Source organism: Varanus komodoensis, unplaced genomic scaffold (genome assembly GCF_004798865.1).
Source record: "Varanus komodoensis strain SLA01 unplaced genomic scaffold, ASM479886v1 scaffold4, whole genome shotgun sequence".
NCBI lineage: Eukaryota > Metazoa > Chordata > Lepidosauria > Squamata > Varanidae > Varanus > Varanus komodoensis.
The window spans coordinates 55,585,149-55,609,220 of NW_025335941.1; the positions used below are offsets into that span (position 1 = coordinate 55,585,149).

The 24,072-nt window shown below is 47.1% G+C and overlaps 1 protein-coding gene across 2 annotated transcripts; it reads right to left on the minus strand.

Annotated features, from left to right (window-relative positions):
* Positions 1–829: 829 nt before the first annotated feature.
* CEP57 (centrosomal protein 57) lies at positions 830–23,918 on the minus strand. Of its 2 annotated transcripts, none has more exons than XM_044441841.1 (11): positions 23,768–23,918; positions 20,302–20,458; positions 14,367–14,546; positions 13,412–13,533; positions 12,961–13,077; positions 10,885–10,962; positions 9,823–9,948; positions 8,224–8,304; positions 7,167–7,396; positions 4,160–4,304; positions 830–2,095 (listed from the first exon to the last, which is right to left on the minus strand). In XM_044441841.1, the coding sequence occupies exons 1-11, from the start codon at positions 23,825–23,827 to the stop codon at positions 1,877–1,879; spliced, it is 1,515 nt and encodes a 504-aa protein (XP_044297776.1). In that variant the 5' UTR covers positions 23,828–23,918; the 3' UTR covers positions 830–1,876. The 2 variants fall into 2 exon arrangements, with proteins under 2 accessions (XP_044297776.1, XP_044297775.1); XM_044441840.1 differs by having other exon boundaries at positions 9,823–9,951.
* Between the last annotated feature and the right edge of the window lie 154 nt (positions 23,919–24,072).

The following is a 24,072-nucleotide window of genomic DNA, read 5'->3' on the forward strand; positions in this document are numbered from 1 at the left end:
CCATGACGTGAAGATAGTCATTTCTGGTCCTGTTTCTCACATCTTTATTGCATGACTTCCCCTCCATTTCATCACCACATCAGGAAAAGCTGCAGCTGCCCAATTATGACCTTTCAGGCAGGTACACGGATCTATGGAATGCGCTCCCCAAAGAGGTCCGCCTGGCGCCATCGTTGTTTGTTTTTCGACGCCAGAAGAAGACCTTTTTATTTAAACGCCATTTTAATTGTTAATATTATTTATTTATTTTATTTTTATGGCCAGGACGTCTCCAGTTATATTGTTTTATATTGTTATTATTTATTTATTGTTGTAAGCTGCCCCGAGGTTTAGGTGAATGGGGTGGCATAGAAGCATTCTAAATAAATAAATACACCTGAGTGCTCCTGTTCCTCTGATTTCTTGGTACAAGGAGGCATTTATTCATCTAGATTATTCATGATCTGCCCTTCATTGCAATCCTGAGGATCAACTCAATGGGCTATGCTTAAGGGTGACATGTTGTGCCCTAGATACGTGTTGTAAAGCAAAATAAGGAAAATGAAATGAGAACAAGGCAGCTGCAGCTCCATCTGTCTTCTCTATAGTCCTGCCCCCTGCCTTCCAACAACACCTAGAGGCCTTTCCCCAGACACCTGGAATACAAAGTGAATTTGTATTCCCCATGGCCTCATCCAGCAGGCCACATTTGGGGGCTGTGTCCCACCTGACCAGGTAGCACATCAACCAAAGTAAAAGGATCAGTCCTTGAGCCAAGCTGCTTTTCCTTCAAATATTACAGTAGAACTCAGAAAGTGGACATCCAAGAGCAAGTTTCCCACCTAATGGATTCAATTAGCAAGTTGCCTTTATTGGATTCCAATCAAACATCAAAAAGCACAGGCAATTCTGAGTCACGTCAGTACATTCCAATCATTGGAAAGCCTTTACATTATTAATGTAATAAATAACTATGTGTCAGGGTGGGGCCTTGGTATGTAAAAATGGGAGAGTACCATGACAGCCACCAGATCTTGTCCAGTGAATAATACTTTCAAGTTAAAAACAAGCTGCCAGCATGATCCACACGGTTATTTTAAAAAGAGAACACGCACCGATCTCACACTCTTCTGCAAAGAGGTCAAAGAAGAGATGGCTTCTCAGTCCAAATGGCTATTCAGTTCCATTCTTAATAACACACTATTAAGAATCCACAGGGGAAAAACACTTTGGAGAAAGAATCCTTAAAGGTAAGCAGAGGTTTTAAAAAGGGCAAAGCATTTGATTGAAAGGGACTGCTAACTTGTTTGAAACATTTCAAAATGCAAGCATCCTGCAAAGAGCAACCAAATCGGCAATTCAGTGTCCGGCATTAAAAGGGGCTATGCAGAAAGCTGTTTAAGATGAACGATGCATTTTAAAAGGGCTGAAAGACAGTACAATAAAAACCATCACTGCGTTATGGTGTGTCTTTTATCCCACTTTCATCTTTAGCCAAAAACAGGCTCACAAAGCCAAGCAAAACCCTGCGAAAGCTGTGCATCAGAGGCAAAGAGACCTCCACTGTGTACCACCCTTGACTCCGCAAAAAACCCTGCTGCTTGTCTCCAGCCTTAGAATAAAGAGTTGCTCTAGGCGAGTGATTCAATTCATCGCTTGAGGCAGAGCTGCAGCGTGAAGAATAACACTGCACCCTGAAGGGATCGGTCAGGTAGCCAAATAAAGTTATTCCCCACAACCTTTCCCCCAGGATTAGGGCTGTAATGTGGTCAGGTCTTTAGGAGGATTGTACAGGTTTGTTTAGAAAGTGCAGCCATTACATAGTCTTTTCCCCAGTTGGAAAACTGGAGCCAGGACAAGATAAAAGGTGCAAGCAAGAATTACACAGCAAGACGCTTCAGCAGTCCCAACTGACATCATCTTTCTGAAGAGAGGTTTGGATGCTCTGCATTTCCCTCAGCAACTGCAGACTTTTCCTTCCCCGCTCGCCTGGTTTCCCCTTCGGGCCGGAGCCTTTCACCTTTACGGCTGCAGGCGCCGGTTTTCCTTCACCCCCTCGGCGTGACTCATGAGAACCATACTGCTTGGCCTTCCCTTCCTTCTTGTGTTTCTCCAGCTAGAAAGAAAACAGAAAAAACAGCAATCCGGTATTGCAGAAAGATGGGGCCATAAAATATCCGTTCCCCTTTCCAGTCCAAATCTTTGCCAGTCATGTCCAATCTCCTTTACCTGTTCTAAGGGAAACATATTTTCCTTTCCTAAGGGAGATACGGGGGACTGAAAGTGGGGAAGTGGTTTAAACCGCTGTGCTGCTGGGCTGGTTGATCGAAAGGTCGCTGGTTCGAATCTGCACAACGGGGTGAGTTCCCGCTGCTCGGTCCCAGCTCCTGCCAACCTTGCAGTTCGAAAGCATGCAAATGCAAGTAGGTAAAAATGTACCACTTCGGTGGGCAGGTAACAGCGTTCCGTGCACTTCGGTGTTTAGTCATGCCGGCCACATGACCACGGAGACTGTCTGCAGACAAACGCTGGCTCCCTTGGCTAGGAAACGGAGATGAGCACCACCCCCTAGAGTCAGGCATGACTGGACTTAATGTCAAGGGGAAACCTTTACCTTTAAGGGAGATGCAGATGTTCCAGGCATGTGCAATGGGCCAAATCCAGTTCTCCAGGGCTCCTCAGGTGGTTCTAAGCCCTCCCCACACTGATGTTTTCCCATCTTTTGCACAGTTCATAACCACCCTACCCAGGGCATACAGAAAGGCCAGAATGCCTCGCCTGAGGATGAGTTACTGCAAAGATCAGTTTTAAGCTTAACTATGCTGGATTTTGGATTCTGCTTCTGTATCTAGATCTGCTCAGCTCTGGAATGTGCCCCATGCCGAAGCCAAGAGATTCTCTGGAATGGAATTCAGCCCTTGAGGTGAAAGAAGTTCCACATTCCTGCTATATCCTACACATGCTTACTACAAATCATGTTTTATCTTCTGTGCAGGGAGTTCCTCATTTTCTCCCATTCATGACAAAAGTGGATACTGAGGGAAGCTTCTGGGACAGCTTTTCATGTTTAAAGATCAAGTTTCTTAAAGTCATTTTTTAAGTCCCAAAGCCAGGCATGCTGAGGCCCTCAGACAAATTTCAAAAGCTCTCAGAGCAAACAACCCATTCAAAACTCTGATGTCTATACTCCAAGGGGGAGTCAGAAATAGAGAAAGATGTGTCATCATCGCCCCCCCCTCCGTACTTGAACACGAATAAACACCATTAGAAATTCCTATGCACCTTTAGGAGGGGGTAGAATGAAAAAGATATCTATGCATAGTCAGAGATATTCATAGTGTTAGATACATACAATTTAATTTGTTGAGTATAAATTGGCCAGGACACCTGCTTTTCCTATGCGATTCAAGCTTCAAACCCTTGACATCTTAAGGATTTTTACTGTAGTATATCACAGACTTATGTATATATTAAAAAACTACTTGCAATATACAACTGATAAACAAACAGAGCTCCAATATTGGAATCTCTCTAGTGGCAGTAAAGTCTAGGTAGGTGCACTTTCAGGAGGCCTTTAAAATTCAGACTCCCAAGGGAAAGGAGTCTGCTGCTAATCGGAGCAGAGAGCTTCACCAGGTGTTACCCTCTGTGCAGCTACAGATCCAGGTCAACATCAAGGCTAGTCATGGTTGGGCACCTGCCAAGGACCAACCCCACAACAGGAGTCCCGCAGGGGAAAGCCTCCCAGAGCTGGTTCTCCTCTTCACCACTGTGACTTGCTTGTTCACCTGTCTTCAACTCTGGCCCAGACAATGGAAATGGTGAGGAAAAGGCGCATTTGTCTATTTGCTCCCAGGCTGCTGCTGATGAGAAAGAGGAGCGGCGGCAGCAGCGGGTGACAATCATGGTGAGAGGGGAGCCTCCCCGAGGGAACGGGTCCTCTGGGAGCATCTTGCCCAAGAGCCTTCGAACTCCTGGAGCCCGCATGGCATTTCAGAATGGTCTGCCACTGCCAACCACCAAAGGCTCCAAGCTGCTTAACTCCTATGGAACTCCCCACCTCAACTTCTCCTGCCTGTTAGAATACCAGTACGTTCTTCTTGGCTCAGGGAATCTGTTGAGGGAAAACATCCCAATGTTATTTCACAGGGGCCTGAATGTGGCCAGCAGGGCAGCTCACCCGAGCCCGATGTCTCTGGATTTTAGCAATCTGTTCCGCCTTGGCTTCCATCTTTTTCACCAGCACTTCCAGCTCCCTCTCCAGGTCCTCCCTCAAGGCAACTGTTGGCGCATCATGGATGAGTTTTGCCAGCTGCTGGTGATTGCTTACACACAATTGAAAGACAGGGGGAGAAAGAAAAAGACTTCTTGTGAAGAATTCCATTACTGCAGGAAAATATCTAGCTTTGAAAGTGAGGGCTGTTAAAACAGTTACAGATAGTCCGTCCCTGTGAAAGTGAAAAAACCACAAATATCTTGACACCCGTCCCCAGCTCACTAGTGCCTTCTCTTTGCAGCAAGAAAATGTTGAAGAGATTTCCCTCTCCAGATGGGCAGGGCAGGAAGGCATGCTTTGAAGGCCTCCCTCTCTCTCCTTTTGCTTCCTCTCTCTCTATGGTGATGACAATTTTCTGCAGTACCTTCATAGTAGTTTGTCTGTAAATAAGGGTTGTTCATAACTCGGGGTCTGCCTGTATGTTTATAAAAACAGATCCATCATCTCTCTTTGAACTAAGTATAAATAAGTACAATTGAATGTACCAAAAATCTGGATAATCACACCTTTCAGAGAGAAAGAAATCAGTTTAAAATTGTTTTCTTTATTAAATGGTAGGTTATGGCACCTTTAACATCTGGCACAGTAATCTTAAGAGATCTTTCAAGGGTAAGCAGAATAGGAAGTGAAGAAGCAGGACACCAGTTCATCTAGCCAGGGAAGAAAGTAAGGAGAACAAATGGCCTAAGGCACCTCACAGGGTTCTTGCTGTGAGGATAAAACTGAGGAAGAGGATTACCCTATTTTTCCATGCATAAGGCAATACTTTTTCTTAAAAATATTTAGCTAAAAATGGAGGGGTGTCTTATACACGGGGGGGCTGAGAGAACTGTAGGCATGCTGGGGGGCGGGAGACTGGCGTGATCGCAGGTGTGCTGGGAGGGAGACTGGCGTGATCGCAGGTGCGCTCGGGGGAGGGAGACTGGCGCAGGTGCGCTGGGGGAGACTGGTGCGATTGCGGGCACGCTCAGGGGGAGGTGGGCACAGGCGCACTCGCCGGGGGAGGCGGCAGGCACACACAGCAGCAGCTTGCTCGCTCGGAGACTGGTAAGAAAAGTGGGGGGCGTCCTATAAATGGAGACATCTTATAGATGGAAAATAAGTTATGTAAGCTGCCATGAGTTCCTTCTAAGGAAAAAGGAGGGATGTAACTACAACAAATAGTCAAATAAACTTTGTGTGAATGGGGGTGTGTGGAAGAGACCACTCTCTTTTCCATCCTGCCATTACTGGGTGTCATTCACTCCCCCGCACCCCATTTTCCTTCCTGGAGGGGAAATAGCTATGTCAACAAGAAAGGGGTCTAAACCTGAAAGAGGAAAAGAGGGAATTAGGAGCTAGTGAATCTGAGACCACCTCTGCTCTGTGCTGCTTCGGGGCTTCCAGCCACTGGGACACAAGTCATGGTGGATTTATGTCAGCAGAGCTTTCCCTGGAGGACTTCACAGCAGACTTGCCTCCCCACCACCCTTCACTTGGAGAGAGGCTCTTCCCCCTCCAATACCCCAGCCCCAGGCACAGAAGGTATACCACCTAGCACCCCCCCGCCACCCCCTTGAAAAAGTAGGAAGGACTTTCAGCCTCGATGATTAAAACTGACCTGCAGAGATGCACTTAGCTAAGCAAGCAATCCTGTGTCCCCTGGACAGTGCCTGAAGGGCCAAAGGATATTTCTGATTCCTAGCACTGAGATCAGAAACAGCACAGGACTGTGGCAAAGAAGTCAGGATGGCATCGCTTATCACTTCTCTGCCTGCATCTTTTAATTCCCAGCAGCAAAAAGCTGTGGCCAAAGGGACAAGACAAGAGCAGGGAGAGGCCAAGCATCCCAACTGATGTTCAGAAATCAAAACCAGTATTTTACGTTGATGTATTGACTTCTTTTCTTTTCTTAAGCATTTTTTAAGATCTTCAATAGTATTTTAAAACCAGGGTTGGAACCAGACTTATTCACACCTGGGGCAAACCCATTGAAATCAGTGGGACTTAATTTAGTCACTCCTAACTTAAGTTCCCATTGATTTCAATGGAACCATTCCAGACTATGCAAGTATAAATATATACAGTCTCTTCAGGGACAGATGAACCTAGTCTACTCTCTGGCTCAATTATCTCATGGGATTTGCCTGCTCTTGAATTCCCAATTAATGGCATCTTTCTCTGTGTACTTGTGGTCTATATTTCAATCATTAGAATAAAACCGGGGTGCAGAATCACTGCTCCAGGGGCCAAGTCTAGCCTGGCTGAGGTGCCAGTCTAGCTCCCCAGATGGTCCCTCCCCATTTTCCTCCAGTGGCTTGGTTGTTTCCTGGGTTCTGTGCAGTTTCCCCCCAACCCATTTGGATTACTGGCAGTATGAGCCCACATTTCAAACAGGATGGCATTTTGACCCATCTCTCCTGCCATCACTGGAACATGGCTCCCAAGTGCTTCTGCGAAGTGGCATGCACCTCTCGGGCTGAAAGCACTTGAACACTCCTGGTATACAACCCTATCCAGACCTCACACATTTGTGATTAAAAGTCGAAAAGCGTGTTTTCCCTACACTTCCCTAATTACAGTGCTAATGCTGCAATCCAGCACACGGTTTCCTGGGAGGAAGCCTGAGAGCACACAGTGGGACTTTCTTCCAACTAAACATGCCTAGAATCACTCCCACTAGAGAGATTCCAAAAGAAACTGGCCAGCTGCCTGAGTGCGATGGTGTCAACTGGTGTCCTGCAACAGCAGCCGGGGGGGGGGGGGCGATGGCCTTCATGGCCCCTTCCAACTCTACCGTTCTATGATTCTAGGTCTGCAAAGCACAACCTGTCCTTGCACTCAGAGTTCTTGGGGGCTTTATAAATTGGCTAGATCCCCATCAAATCCCAAGAGCCGTGGGATGCCAGTTCAGACCAGAGCTTTGACTCACAAACTCATCTGCCCAAGCTCATCTTGCAGCGTAAGCAGCACTTCGGAGAGGTCTCCTTGGGACGAAAGAGACGACACGGATGACACGGGGGACCTCCGGCCTTTGCTCGTCTGCTGAGTCATCGGGACGTCGCTGACCACACGGTCGTTGCAAAGGGCTTTTGAGTGATGCTTCATCAGATGGAGCACATGCTGCACATTGGCTCCAACCGAATGGCTGGGGCTGGTGGACTGGAAGCAAAGGCAGAGAGGTGCTGAAGAGCACTAAGACTGCTTAGGAATGTGAAGGTACCACGGATGCGCATTTTTCTACCAATATAAAGTGTTCATAGAAATTAGCTTTACACCTGTTCAAAGCACCGATTCATCTAGCCAGGATCAGGCTTGTACCCGTGGGTATCACTGCATCCTTGGACACATCCAAGGTGCCTTTACCCCACTTAAAAAAAAAACTACCAACTTCCTTATTGGAAGCTGCAACCACGTCAAAGCAAGCTTTGCTCACTCATCATCATTCACCTCCCCAGAATGTCCCTGACCCTCAAGCAGGGCTGAGAGACCTACTTAGGAAATGAAGAAGATGGCCAGTCTCTAGCCAGTGCTTTAGGAACAAGGGAAGCTGTGTTACTTTGAGAAAGATTCTTGGTCCACAGAATCCAGGACTACCCACACTGACAGGCAATCATTTCCAGGGATTCAGGTAAGAGTCCTCCCGAGCCCTCCCTAGAAGATCAGGCATCAAACCTGGGACCTTCTGTACGTGGAGCGTGTGCTCTGTAACTGGCCTATAACACTCCCCACTGAAGCACATCCAGGTTTCAAGAAAGAGGAGGGGGAACAGGATGCCGGTCACCTGCGTCTGGGAAGCCACACCCACAGGGTTGTCTCCTCCTGGCCCAGGCCTGGTATTACCTGCTGGGATTGGCAACAGCTTTCTAAAGTCAAGAATTCCCCACCCAAATGTCTAGAGACCCCAGGTTAAGAAAGGCCTGATGTACTGCCTCTGAAAAGGAAGCTTCTGCTGAGTTACCAGGCATTCTGAAAGTGATCTGTCTTACCTTTCCGGCTACAAATGGCACATCACCCAGTCGCAGCCTGTAATGGGGTTGTGGGTGGAAGTGGGTCAGCCCGGAATCATTCTGAAGGTAAGAAAAAGACACTCACTCACTCAGAAGAAATCAAACTAAGCTCCACCCCACTTGCATACTCATTCAGCCCCCTTTGGCCATGTGCATACAATCCTTCCTAGAGCTTCTCCAGGATGTAAAAATGGACTTGCCGAATGAGAAGAAACAACCGCTTAGTCCAGCATTCGCTTTCCAGAAGCTACTGGACACATACGGTCCGGTGCTCAAAGGCCGAGCATGGTGGCTGAGCCAACTGTGATCGGCACTGAGAAATTCCCCTGAATATGGGAGCACTCTCTGGCTACCATGGCTAATGAGGCTACTGCGGTGGACGAAGAACATTACTCCCATCTGCTGCTTTCTGAGCAAGATCTTCTGAAGCTGTGGTTTTGACCTTTGAAAACCCGAAACTGCACCCGCAGCTTTGGGCAGTCTGCTAGCCAAACTCCAGCTGCCACACTCCCCATGATGACAACAGAATTGGTGGCCTGCTGCTGAAATTCTGGGGCAAATCTCTCGGGTGACTCAACAGGAAAACTTAGCTGAATTAACAAATGGCCGTGTTTTTGCTTAATTTCAGGAGGGTGGGGAGGCAGCAGGGGTGGAGTGATCAGAGCACAAACAGTCCCGCAGCCTGACCCGAGTGCTTTAGGGCAAGATTGGGCAACTTGCGGACACTCAGTTATCTTGACCTGTAACATTCATGATCCCTCTCGCCCCTGGAGATGCTGGTTAAAGCTGATGGGAGTTGTTCTGTTTTCTATATTGCCCAGTAGCCAAACTTGTCTGTGAGGGCAGACCAAAACATCAGAAAGGCCACAAGCTGCCCTTGCCTTTTTTAGGACTGGACTTAAGGAGTGAAGACACTCTGCTCAGCAAATGCCACTGCCAAACCAAAATTGGCAAGCATCCACTGGGAGCAGAGTCTTTTCAGTGGTGGCACCAACTCTTAGGAATGCTTTGCTCCCTGAAGAGGATCATTAGGCCTTCTTTAAGGCATTAACCCTAAACATGGCTCTTTCAGAAAGCCTTTGATCAGTTAAACTCTGCTTTTTTAAAAACTGGGTTATTCTATGACACAATTTCCTGCAGTCTCCCCCACCTGTAGTGGAGATGTTTTGGACTGCAACTCGTATCATCCCTGACCACAGACTCTGCTTGCTGGAGCTGATGGAGCTAATTGCCCAAAACATCTGGAAGGCAGAAGGCTGGCTGATGGCCATCTGTGGCAGCAGTTGCTGCTACAGAATCGTGTTTTCTAGGCCCACTGCCGCTGCATTTTTGGTTGCTGTTCTTGTGTTTTCCAAGTGTGTGTTACTTGCATGGTATTTTTATGGATTTCAACTTGTGAGCTGCTGTGGATATGTCTTCAGATGAGGATAATTATTATCAACAAAAAGCACAACCAAATAGTGAAGGACCTGTTACATGAACCCAACTACAATACAATCCTAGGCAGATCTACTCAGAAGTAACTACCACTGAATAATGTTTATAAGATTGCAGCTCTTTTTAATATCGGCAGTTTACCTTGTCCAGATGCTTTGTTTTCTTCTTCTTCTTTGGTTTTGAAGGCACTGGTACTGGTGCAGGTGGAGGTGGTTGTTGTTGTTGTGCCTTCAGCAGCTTTCTGTTTGCCTCCAATCCAGTCTGAAGCTGCTGAAACAAGCCTAGGAATTATTATTTTTTCTCCTTTCAGTAAAAAGAGATAGAAAATGTAATCTGCCCATCACATTTGCCAGCCCAGGGATAGCCCTCAGCTTCTTAATGTCATAATAATGAATGCCAGAAGGTTATCCAAGAAGGATTCCACAGAGGCCTGAACTCCTCAACCATCTCTTTCCCAGACATGCCTTTGGGTTCCCACCTGGGGAAAACTAGGTAGAGGAGGCGGGCAGAAACTGCAGGCAAGAAAGGATTTAAAGGATTCTCAGCCCACTTCTCCCCTCTAGATCCCCAGATCTGTTCTTCCCGCCCCATCAAAGGTCCTGCTAGACAACAAATACTATCAGAGCCTCATTTAGGAACAGTTTAAATGAGCCACGCTCAACTCAGTGCCCTCCACATATGCTGGACTACAACTCCCATCATTCTCAACCACCAAAGCAGGGAATTGTATGAGTTGTGGTTCAACAACCTAGAGGGTACCAGGCTGGGAAAGGTAAACATCTAGAAATACTAGCCAAACTAGTGTTCCGCCATTTTGAATAGAGGAACAACATAACTAAATCATAAAAAATAAGGGCATTCCTTGCAGATGGGCTGGTCTGCATGAAAAAGGGAGGAAGGAGTTCTTCTGGGGATGGTGAAAACTGTAGTGAAATGCATCTAAAAGGCACTGCTGGATCAGAATCTTGACTCTTCCAAAGGATTTTTCACCAAGACCATCAGCCATGCATGATCTGCCTTCAGCACGCATGGTGAAGTTTCCCAGTGCTCCATGCTTGGTCCTTTCTTCCACATTTCTGAAAAGATGCCCAGACATCACCACAAGCCATGCTATTCGGCTAGTCCTCATTGATCCGTGTTTCTTGCAAAAGGTAGCAGACATGCCTTCTGCAAAACCGTACCAGCCATGTCAGCTGGGCTTACCTCAGCAGCTTTTTGCTGAACCAGCTTCCGTGCCTGCTCTTCCTCTTGCAGCTTCTCTTCCAACTCTTTCATTTTTTTCTAATTTAAAGAAAGCAAAAAAGCAACACCCCTGCCAGTTTTAACTCTACCATTGGGATTTTAAGGCTTTTAATTTTGTTAAATTGATAGCATTTTACAGCTTCTGTTTTATGGAAATCCCTTTGGAGGTCTTTGACAGGGCCTAAAGATGCTATAAAAGGCAGAAATCTCAGTGCCTGTCTATTCACAAGTAGGAGAATCAGAAAAAAATAAAAAATCTTCCAAACTAGGTATGATTTCAACTGTTTTTTAAAAAGAGATCTGTGCACATTCTGTGGGATCAGGCAGTAATGTATCAAATGGTATTTCTTCGATTTTTTTTAAAGGAAATAAATAATCTATCCTGCTTAATAGGGTTGGTGTGGCTTACAATCTGTGCTGTCCTCCATGGAGAAAGAGCAGGATGCAAGAGTAACAAAAGAACTGGACCCAAGTATGAATTTCTCAGAGTTGCAGCTCACAAAAGCAGGGATTAGCACTACCTGTGCAAAGATATTCAGTTGCTAGGGCGAACCAGAAAAGAATACAATCCTCCAAACTGAAATGAAAAACACTACACAAAGTGGCACACAGTGGGAGAAAACATATAAACCTAAGTAGATGCCACACACCCGATTAAGCTGTATAAAGTTGGGTCACGTTTAATTTTTGGCCTAGTTTTTCTTGGAGCAGAACTTGGATTCTGGGCATTCCCCATATAGAAAACTGCAAGGGAAGAAATCTAAATGCTACACTCTTGAACAAGACTGTCACCTGATGAGAGAAATCTTAATTAATCAGATGAGTTTTAATTATTGAACCAGCAATTAAACTTGCTTATTACATGCGTCACACTAGTGCTTAGAACATGAAACAAGCCATTTCTACTTTTAAAGAAAAACAAAGAGAACCCTGCAATACACCCCAGGTTTTCTCAACAAACCCACAGGCAACCCGGATGAGGCCTGCAAAATTCTTCATTCTCTGCCCATTTTAAAACACTCTTTTTCAAGGTCTTAGGGTGCCAGGTTGTCCTTCTTGCTCCTTAAGCTGCTACTCAGCAAGCAGTAAGAAAAAGCAAGACATGGGGCAGATGCGGAGAAAAGGGCGAAACAGCAAAGTGAAGAGGCTAGCAGGGAGAAAGAGTGGAGACTGGAAACGGAGATAAACAGCAAGCTATACGTTTGGATGGGAGAAGGAAAGAGTGCGAAGGTTAGGAATGCCAAGGAGAGAGAAACAGCAAAGAAAGTGGTTGGGGAAGAGAAATGGTGAGGCCAGAGGGTAGGAATGGAGCGAGAATGCAAAAGCGGAATACCTGTACAGACAGAGCACAACTGGGCAGGCCAGGAAGTAACTCCTTCCATTCCACCCTCCTTCCCAGCCTTGCTCTCTCTCCTCTGATTCTTACCTCTAAGCTATCCAAGCCCCCATGGCAGCCATTGTGTGACTAGCCACATCTTCCATGGGAGCCATTTTGTGGTGGTGCCCACAGCAGTTTCTCTCAAATTTCCCCATGGGTCCAGAAAGCTGGGAACTCCTCTTAGACACACGGACCAAGAGGTAGCTCCCGCTGAAGTTAGAGAGACACGCTACTGAGTCAACATGCATTGGATTGTGCTGTGAGCCAGAAACCAGGTTTTCAGTCTCTCCGAAAAGTTCAAGGCTCTTTGTGGAAAGAACAGGGCACCCCGTTCACTCTCTGCTCCCCTGTGCAACTGGTATAACTCCTAACTCAGGGGTGTGAGGAATTCTAAATGTTGTTAGTCCTCAGCACCCATAAGCCCCAACACAATGGCCAGTAGTCAAAGATACCAGGAGCTGTAGTCCAACAAATCTCGACTCTTGGTTAATAAAAGCATCACATCTCTGCTATAAATTCCAGCATAAAGACTGGACAGACCTGGAGACCCCCAAGTTTCCTACCCCAGTCATGGTGGTGGGGAACACTAAGGGACAACAAATTCTCGGCATCCACAATGAACCCAAAACTGGTCCTGATGCTGAAGGAAAAGGACTCACCTCTGCAAGGGACTGCATTTCAGTAAGCCTGGCATATTCTTTCTCCAGCAGATCCAGCCTTTCCAGTTTAGATTTCACATGGGATTCGTCGAAGATCCTCTCTTTTTCTAGCGTGGCCTGGGAAATGGAGGGAGAAATGCAGAATGCTTTGTCACATAGAGGGTAAGCATGGAGGGTAAGAGCATCGCCTACTGAATGCTGCCTTTGCCCCCTCGGCTTCTGGTCACACTCATTCTGTCTTTGGCTTTGCCCATCACTAGGATGCGGCCCCCGAGAGCTTCCGCAGAATGGGATTTGGCCCTTCGCTGAAAGAGGTTCTGCACCCCGCCTTCAAGTAACTGAGATAAATCAGATACATGCTGAAGCATGAACTACAAGTCTGAGCTCAACTGCTCAGCCACAACAGAGCTTCACAACCTTCACAAAGCAGATGACCACAAAGGTGGCTTACCTGTTTTTCCAAGACTGTTGTCTTTTCGCGCTCCGCCTGTGCTATCATTTGCTTCATGTACTCCAGCTGCTTTTCCAGGAGACTGCAACGTGTCTCGGCGCCCGCCAACTGAGAGGCCAGCTCTGAAGGCAACAGGCAGCAAGAAGTTAGCAGGAGTGGCAGGCCTGGAAAGTGTACGATTACACCCCACGGATGGATGTGCCACTGCAAATCTCCCTCCTCTCTAAATGGAAAATCTGTTCCCAACCCAGGAAAGTGAAGGTGCCGGTTACAGATGCAATGCAGAGCAGGTCCCACAGGTCCTGCCTGAAGCACACCTTAGGCATTCACAGACATAGGATAAGCTCGCCAATATCCTGGCAGACCCAACAGGTGGCAGAGAAAAGGCCAAGGGGCACCCAACAGAGCATCAAAGAACAAGCGAGTCCTCTCTGGCCATTCCATGGCAAGTAAAAACAATCACACACCTGCTGAGCTGCTTCTGGAACTGGGCTATGTATTCTAGTTCCAAAAGGTTCTCCCTGGGTGTTCTAATTGTATGTGGCGTGTTGCTATGGAGGCTAAATCTGTCCATTTCAGGTTGCTCAGTTTCTCATTTTTCGAAACTTACATGAGTTTCCCTTCTTTCCATGTTTGATTCAGAAGTCAGCATAAAAAAATCATATGCCTCTTTGCACAAGATCTCATTTCCATTTCATACAAGTTTTCATATCCATTTTCCCCCAAATACCACAACTTTGCAAACAACTTCCATTGGAAAACTGCATTGCAAAATTGAGAAGAACACAAAAACAGAACTATAATTCCATTCAAGTCTGCACAGTGGTTCAGGAAGTTTGAATTAAGTTGGCATTCCAATGCATAACAAGCCAATTTCTTCACATTGCATGGCACGTATACGAACATCTGGATGGTGACCATTTTGTGGATGAGCAAACGACAGGCACCAGCATACCATCGTTCTTCCTGGACACCTCCCACTTGGAATGCTCCTTTTCCAGCAGCTGCTCACTCAGCACCTTCTTATAGTCCGAGGTTTCCCTGGTCAGGCTTTTCACGCTCTCCTCTGCTTGAATCCTCTCCAGCTCCAATCGTCGTATTTTCTCTTGCAGGTTCTTCAAAGCGGAGAAGATGGCTAGCAAGAGAACAATCAAAATACCATTAGACCATCCGCTAATAAGTGGGTGAGATGCCATAGAGAAAATGCAAGGCAGAGTCTGCGGAGAGTTCAAAACCAACCAAGTACTGACGCTCACTAGGTGCACTTGGACAAACCACCATTCTCTTTCTGCCTCATCTACTTCACAGGGGCAGCTACGAAGACCAAAAACCAAAAAAGTGGTCCACTTATGGGGCCTGAACTCCTGCAAGGAAGGGCAGGATACAGTGGCACCTCGGCTCACGAACTTAATCCGTTCCAGGACGCTGGTCATGACCCAATTTGGTCATGAGCCAAGTTAAACTTCCCCATAAGGTTCAATGTAAATAAGGTTAATCTGTTCTGTAACTATTTTTTTTAATCGCAAAAATTTGAACCGAAGTGACAAAGAGCAACAAAGATCACAGCCATCTCCTCCATCCCCACCCCGAGCGCAGCCATCTCCCCGCCCCGCCCCCTCAGCATGACTGCTTTTGCACCCATCATCCCTGCAGGCGCCCATCATCCCCGTGGACTGGTGGGGGGGAGAGACGGGCGCGAATGCAGGCGCGCTCAGGGGAGAAGGGTGCGATCATGCTTGGCGGGGGAGGATGGCTGAGATTGCGGCTGCACTCATGCAGGAAAGATGGGTGTGATCTCAGCCATCTCCCTGCCGCCCCCAGCATGATCGCAGCCGTCTCCCCACACAGGAGGGTTTATTTTATTTATTTATGTATTAAAACATTTTTAATAATGTTATTAAACATTATTGGGGTTGGGAGATAGCTGCCATCACGGTCGCCACCCAATGTGGAGTTCACGACCTAAGTCAAACTTCTTATGAAATTTTTGTTCACAACCCGATTTGGTTGTGAACTGAGGCGTTTGTGAGCCGAGGTACCACTGTATATACCTGATGAGGATAAGCTCCTGGTTTTCTGTGATCTTACATGTTTTAATGCAATCACTACCAAAAGCAGGCTTAGATTTGAGCAGTAACAACATTCAGAAGGCCTCTAAACTCCCACTTGGGAACAGGGCTGGTTTGAGACATCCTGCCCCACGAGGCAGAGCAAGAAATGGTGCACCTCCAAACTGCTCTCTCATACACCCCGCTGCACTCATCATTCTCTTTTTCACACATGCACCACTCTCCACAGCTAGCATCCCTCTGTAAAGAGCACGCAGTCCCAATCCCATGCATGCTGCCCCTGTGTGTGGCTGAAGGCTCCCAGGAAAATATAAAAATACGGCATCCTCCGAACAGTTCTTCCCTCTCAAGGCTCTCCGTGTCTCACACTTGCACGTCCTCTCATGCATCGGGCAGATTTTGTGAAGCCTTCTGTGAGCTTCCCACCCACTTCCTGAGAGTCACCCGACTCGCCTGGAAACTGCTCCTGTTCTTGGCAGTTGCTGAACATGTTTTGATTTGGCTAATATGGAGGGAGAGAGGAATCTGGGCCCAGGGGCCTCATGGATTTCATTAAAAGCAAAACACTGTTCTTGCACTGCTCCCCACCCAGGCACACACAGCTCATCACAAACTCCTGACTACTCTCCCCAGAGTTCTAGTCTCTGTCTCACTGTAACACTTTGTTGATGGGGAGCAGCCACTGCGCCAAAAAACATGCATATCTGGCTAGCAGGTGGGTGGGCGAGAAACCTCTGAGGACCATAAGGCAGGTGCAGCTGCCACCGCCAGCCAAGCCAAAACAACACGGCCCTGCTGCTTTGCCCTTCCCAGGGTCCCAGGCAGAAAGGTGAGGCTTGGCTTGGGCAGCATCACTTGAAGTTAGGCGTCAGCGGAAGGGGGGAGGAATACAGGGCAATATAGGCCTTTTTTCTGTTGCTCCCTTAGCTAACTCCTTGCAGTTAATTATATAGCCAGGGAGGAGGAGGAGAGCTTTCTGATCATGCAGGCGGTCACAGCAGTGGTGCTGATCTCAGTGACAGTGTGACTTTGGGGCTCTTATCAGGCTTGGCAGACTTGCCATTAGGCTTGTTCGGTTTTAAAATGAAAATTACGAAAGCTACTGCTTATCCTCACCTCATTATGGCTGCTCACCATGAAGGAAACCCCCAATGGGGGGTTAATATATATAAATTAGTGTATATTTATATTATATATACAGTGGTACCTCGGCTAACGAATGCCTCAGTTCACAACCCAATTGGGTCGTGAAAAAAAATTTCATAAAAAATTTGCCGCAGGTCACAAACTCTGCATTGGGTGACAATTGCGACTGTGCCCGCCTCCCCTGCACAGGTGCGATCACAGTCATGCTGGGGGGGGGGGGGGGAGATGGCCGTAATTGCGCCCATGATCCCTGCCCGAGTGCACCCACAGCCTTCCCCCCACAGCGTGCCAGCGCTTGCCTCCCCGCTGTGTGCCTGCGATCGCTGGGGAGGGCCGCGATCTTTGTTGTTCTTCGTCACTTTGCTTCAAATTTTTGTGAGTAAAAAAAATAGTTGCAGAACAGAGTAACTTTATTTACATTGATCCTTATGGGGAAATCTGACTTGTCTCACGACCAGTTTGGGTCATGACCAGAGTCCTGGAATGCATTAACTTCGTGAGCCAAGGTACCACTGTATTATGTATAACCAGCTCTGGCTTTCATGAACTATCAAGAGGGTATTTTTCCTCAATGCCTGTCCATTTATACAGTCCTCCTACCCGTACGTGAGAAATAATCTCCAGGACTTTTCACACTCCACAGTGTGATATAGCCTAAGAGACCTGCTGGGTCCTTACCAAAAATCAACCTAACCAGGCACTCTGTTCCCTGCTGCACCCAGCCAGGCAACACACGGTCAGCCCCGCAAGTAAGAAACAAGTGCAGGAGCCTTGTACCACTGTCATTCCACAGTGATCAACAGTCAGGGGCATGTTGCGTCTGGCCCCAGAGGCACCCTGCAAAGACACCCACGCTGCTCCGCAGTGTCAAAAGATCGGCAAATAAAAGATGCCAGCGAACAGCACTTCTGCGGTCAAGGAGGAAAGCAGGAGGCTTTCGAGTTCCTCAGGCTCCAATATTTGGCAGAGCTGCAAGCCTTCCTCATCAATAATTAGCAGGACTGTTTCTTCTCTGTAATACCCAACAGAGCATCTTGTCAGTATAATCCTCTTTTAATTAGGTTATCCAAGGGGGAATGCCATTTAGATCTGGGATGCCCGAGTCAAGGAAGCTCTGATGGAAATATTCCCAAGAATAAGCATATTTTGAAAAGAAACAAAAACAGAATTTGCCCTCACTTGCAGAGTGCCAGGTCAGACCAAATGGATCAAGAAGGGAGAAGATTCAGAAGTCCAAAATGGGTTTTAGGGAATTTAAGGGACAGATGTAAAAGGGAGGGAAAGTTAATTGCTCCACTGGCTTCCGGTGCTATCAATCAGCACGGTTAAGTGTCTATGTCACATCAGGTCAGGACTAAAAAGCATGGGGAAAAACAAAGTTCTCAATACAGAAATATATTTTATATTTCTGTATATTCTGTGCTATATATTCACTCTACAAACCAGGTGACTGAATAGGGATTTTATGGGGGTTATGGCACAATGACAGCCTGACTATTTTGTGCTGATCAAGAGAAGACACAATTGTTGGGGACAAAGGGCAAAAAGGATGACAACCTGCAGCAATTGTTCCCACAGACTGTTGGCTGCATACTAGACTATTCTTTGGAATCAGAAAGAGGAATAGATTGCAGTAGAATTGGGGATGATAGGCTAGGTCAAGATGATCACCTAGGCCAGGCACTTCACCAAGCCAGGCAATCACGGAGAACCATCATGATCCATAGCCAGAGGCGGAGGACTCTGAGGATGAGGAATTATCAGACGCAGGGCAGGCTCCCCACCCCACCATCACCCCCATAATGAGGCATCAGCAGAGATGGGAGGCCCAGCTGAATGAGCCGCGTGAGAAGAGGAGGCATGCTCACCTTCAGAGAGCCCCTCTTGAAGGGTTGGAGGCCACGCATGTTCATACGGAGGGTTCGCTGAACACCAGATTAGGTTCAACAAACTGCTCTGTGCATGCTCAGAGATCTGTTCTGGGTGATTTGTACTTGGAAGCAACAAAGAACACTTTGCAAGGAAAATGGTCTGTGACTGGGGATCATTCAAAAAGCCTCCTCACTGTCAGAGCAATAGGGCAGTGGAACCAGCTGCCTGGAGAGGTGGGGGGCTCTCCCACACTGGAGGCATTAAAAAAGAAACTGGAGAGCCATCTGAGTGGGATGGCGTAATGTGGTGTCCTGCAATAACAGAGGGTTGGACAGGATGGCCTTCTTGACCCCTTCCAACTCTACTATTCTATGATGGAAGAAGCACGTGACGATTAGCAAGAATCAATCAGGAAGTAACAGCACTCTATCATGCCTATAGAACATTACAAGCAAGCTGGCCTGGTGGAGCTTTTTCAGAAAATTCTAGAGGAGATATTACTCCAGAAAAGATCGTATTCTTCATTTCCACTTGCCTAAATGGTGGTTTGTGGGGCCGGGGGGGGGGGGGGCACTTGGAGCAGAGTCTTTTAAGATGATCTTAATTTAAAAAAATATTTATGTTCTAACATTATCAGCAATCGAAGAATCCCTTGTTCTGGTTACCTTTATTGGTCTCAGCGGGTTGGGAAGGAGAGATGGAAGGAATACAAATACAGAGGTGCAATAGTGTAAAGGTAAACACAGGTGGAGAACTTCTACAACAATCACAAGGCATCATAAACTTATTCCATCTTTCCTCCTTAATAAACTTTTACAGTAAAAAAAAAAAGATGGAACAAACAACAAAAGGAAAATGGAAGACAGCATTATCTGGACCCCTCCTAAAACAGTGGCGCAGTGGTTGATCAGTGCTGGGCTAGTTGACTGAAAGGTCGCTGGTTCGAATCTGCACAACGGGGTGAGTTCCCGTTGCTCCGTCCCAGCTCCTGCCAACCTTGCAGTTCGAAAGCATGCAAATGCAAGTAGGTAAAAAGGTACCCCTTCGGTGGGCAGGTAACAGCGTTCCGTGCACCTTGGTGTTTAGTCATGCCGGCCACATGACCACGGAGACTGTCTGCAGACAAACGCTGGCTCCCTCGGCTAGGAAACAGAGATGCGCACCGCCCCGCAGAGTCAGACATGACTGGACTTAATGTCAAGGGGAACCTTTTACCTTTACCTTTATTGCACAATAGAGGAGGCCTTTGGATGCATATAAAGTTGTAGTAACCCAAGCCTATCAGGGTTCTTTAAATCCAAGCAATCCACCATTGCTACAAAGCTACTTTTAAAAAATGCACAGTACACCTTCCCCTGTATCAAGTCTGATCTTTCCCTAAGAGCAAAAAGGACAAAACAAAGGTTGTTCTACTTCAGATGCATCATGAGAAGGCAAGACTCACTGTAGAAGGCAATTGTTCTAGGAAAAGTTGAAGGCAGAAGAAGACCAAATATGAGATGGGTTGACTCCATAAAGGCAGTCTCAGCCTTGAACTTGGAAGAGCTGAACGGGGCTGTTGTGGACTGGACATTTTGGAGGGCTTTCATTCATAGGGTCACCATAGGTTGATATGCCTTGATGGTACATAACAAAAATATCACCTGACAGAGTTTACAAAGCAATTTAAAAAGAAAATCTATCCCAGTGCACAAAACGGCAACAGCATTACCATGCTGCTTAAAGCTACAAAGTCTCCAGACTGATTTACAAACTAGAAGCTATTCTCAAACCAACAGCATTTCCTCTGGGCTGAAACCTTACCTTTGCTGTTACTCTCTGGATAAGCAGTCACTGGTCTGGCAGGAGATCGTCGCAAGTCAGAGTTAATGAATGGCTTGTGTCTAGGGTATTCTGCAAACGAAGCTGCTGAAAGCCCATCTGTGAACGATGCAGACCTGTGACTTGCATGAAGGTTACTCTGAAAGTAAATAAAAATGGTTATTTGAGCTCTCTTAAGAGGCACAGAAGGCAATTCCCCTACCTGCCTCCTGTACCAGGAAGAAGAATTTCAGTCCTCAGAGGGCTGTGAGGAGTGGGATCCGGGAAGTCTCTGCTGCAGAAACTAGATCTTAGGAAGACTTGGAACAGGGATAAGCAGCCTGGGGTCCTTTCAAGCCTTACAACTTCCAATTCCCTCCTTACCCCTCCCCCCCCCTTGTGTCACATGTATAGTTCTGACTGAAAGCCCATAGAGAGGGATGATCCTGCTTAAGATGCTCTGGGATCCTTTTTCTGTGCAGGAGCGAGATAAAATACTTTGAACACTTAAATCATTCCTGACCACTAGCCATGCTGGCTGGGACTGATGGGAGTTGGATCCTTCCACCATTTGGATAGCAGCAAGTACCCCAGCCCTGACTTAAAAAGTAAAATGGCAGCCAAAGGCTGGTGTCTGAACTGCCACTGGTGAAATAAGTTATTCCAATCTTGATCAGCTTCTCAAGAGGCATCAGACAGCAGACATGGAGATTTCAGCCTATGGATCCAACTCTGTGCACACATACTCCCAAGTAAGCCAACAAGCGAGCCCCAGTTTCGGACGCAGGTAACAAGAGCAGCAACTGCAAAGTTTCTCTTCTTCCCCCAAGTTAAGCATACATTCTGTGTTTGAGAGCTTAGATTTTCTCACTTAGAATCAAGTTTGTAAATTCAGCTCTCCTGCCCCAGCCCTGAAAACTAATTCTCATGCAACCACATTGAAGGTTGAGCTGGGTGTTACTTTATGGGGATATGGAGCAGGATCTTTTCAGCACAGGTCTTGCCATATTTACTCCAAAGAGAAATCCATTAAATTTGATGGGGCTACTAGCACCTATGTGGGCTATGAAGTGCAAACCTATGTATTTTTACTTGGAAAGCAGCTCTCACAGAGTGTCATGGTGGGGGAGGGGAATTCCCCAAGAATATGTTCGCTTAAAAAAACCTGATCTGTCAAACAATAGGGCAGTTTATTTCAAAACATTCATTCTCCCTACTGGAAGCAACCCACGCTCTACCAAACTCCATGGAAGAGAAACCCAAAGGGTTGGATCTCCCAAAGGCATCCCCAACCCGGTAGCCTTCAGAGGCATTTGAGCCACAAGGGGTAGACTGGGAACATGGGTTTATTTTTATCAGGATGTATAAGCTGGGAAGCCCACTTCCCACTCATAGAAACACAGAATTCTCCACAAAGAGAACAAGAAAGGTTTACAGTGGACAGGATGCTGGCTATAAACCAGCTGCGCACCAGCTGCGCAGTGAAACCCACTGGATAGCTCAGCACTCTCATGATGTTTCTGAAGAATGCTTTGATCATTTTGGCTCATTTAGGGCCCGGTCCAACAGCCATTTTACTGACTCTTAGATTCCCATTGGATAAGTTGGAGTACCAACTCCAAGCCTGGAAACCCTCAGGACCAGTGCAGAGAGAACTCCACTAACTTTGGCTCCCAGGCCACAAGAGAGATGGGCTTTTGGGAGCTAAGCAGGATGGGGAGGAGGCAGGTCTTGCCAACACGAGGCAGTGCCTCACTCTCCTCTCCTCACATTCCAAGACCAAACTGAAACCAGCCATTTAATTGCGCTGCCTGGCCTCACGTTCCACCCATAAACCTCCCCTGCTCTCCCACTGCTGCTTTCCATTTTTATCTTACAGCAGAAAGTCTGTCAAGACAGACAAGATGACATGACTGCACAAGATCGTTACAAGATCTGATAAGCCCACACTCTGCCCTGAATTCTTTTGGAGAATGGCATACAATAAAACAAACACTGAACACCTTTAAGTGTGCCCACTCGTTTCAAACACTGAATGCCCCCCACACACGTTCCATGGGTCATTGGTCCACTTTGCATCCTAACCTCCTTCAGGTAGCTAATGACAGTCTAAATGCATCCCTCCCTTTCTCCTACTTATTGCACAACAGCCCACTGAGGTAGGAATAGCAGCTGACCCAAAGTAACCCACTGCTCTTCACAACCGAGTGTTTAATGATACTTATGACATTTATATCCCACCTTCTGTCATTTCATGGAATTCAGCTTATATAATTCTCCTCCTCTCAATCTTATCCTAACAACAAGAACCCTGTGAGGTAGGTTGGGCTGAGTGTCTTTGACTGGCCCAGTGTCACCCAGTGAGATCCATAGCTGAGTGGGTGTTAGAACACAGATCTCCTGAATCCCAGTCCCATGCTCTTAAGCACTACATCACACTGGCTCTCAATACCATCCTTTAATTAAAAAATCTGTCTTTTGCCTAAAATGAAAATATTAAAAATCCAAAATATGAATGGCTTCTGGAGAAAGTTCTCTAACAACATATCAGGTCTCAGACAGTTGGTGGCCAGTATTCCTCATGCTTAATCTTATGCAGGTGAGAGAAAGATGTTGAATAGAAGGATAGCAGGCTTTATGTGAAGGAAGTACCGGCTCAGTTCCTACTATCTCCCATTATTTAACAGAAAGAATTGCAGGCAAGAGGGTAGGTGGAAAAAGTCCTCTACCTGAGAGCCCAAAGAACTAAAGGCAGGCAAACCTGCCACTAAACAGGCCGATGCTTTGATGCAAGATCAGGCAGGTGCATACTAAGGAATTTTAGACCAAAACAGAGACATTGCTTTAGATGTGTGTCTAGCACCTATGCCTTTTCATTTTTATTCTAGAGTAGGCAGGAGAATCTGGTTTACATCTTACAATTCCCCCCTGAACCCCATGGTAGTCTGCAGGTCTGGATGCAGGACCAGCATCTACACTGGAGTGAAACGAAGAGAGAGAAAAAGATGTAGTTACTTCACATTTTAACACGTGGTCTGTTTTAGCACTTTTAATCTTTCTGGCTTAGAGAAGTTCACAGCTGCCTGGCAGGAGCCATACTCAGCATTCCCCAACCTGCCCTTCTCCCAGATGTGGTAGACTACAATCCTATTATCAATGGCCAGGGCTAATGGGAGCTTAAGTCCGCACACATCTGGAAGGCGCCAGTTCGGGGAACGCCAGCTTACCTGGTCTGCATAGGAGCGCCTCCTAGTACCTGTCCTGAATGCTTTTAAGCCGGGGCCACGAATGACCCGAAGCGATCCTAACAGAAAGCGCGCCTCTGAGCATGTGAGGACTGCCTTTCCCCATCCAACCCGCACAAGCCCAGGACACGTTCCAGGAGAAAGAAGGGGACTGCGAAGGAGCCAAGACACAGCCTCGGGGCCTCCCCCGCTGCACCCCGTGCCCATCCCTCTCTCCAGCTCACCGTGTGCTCCGGTTCCCCCGCCACCGCCATGTCGTGAAAAGGCGGCCGCGAGGGGTGCATGCCCCTTTAAGGCCAGCGGCGCCCAGAAAGCGACTGCTGCTGCCGCCACCCCACCTCCCTCCTCCTCCAGCTGTGCCAGAAACGCCGCTGCCGCTACCTTGCTCTGTTGAGTGACACAGGAACTGGCCAACCGCGACACATCCCACCCACAACACCCGCGCCCGTTACTTTCCCTACGCGCTTGCGTCACAGAGCCATGACCATGATGGACGGGAAAGGGCTGCCAATGAGAAGGCAACACTAGG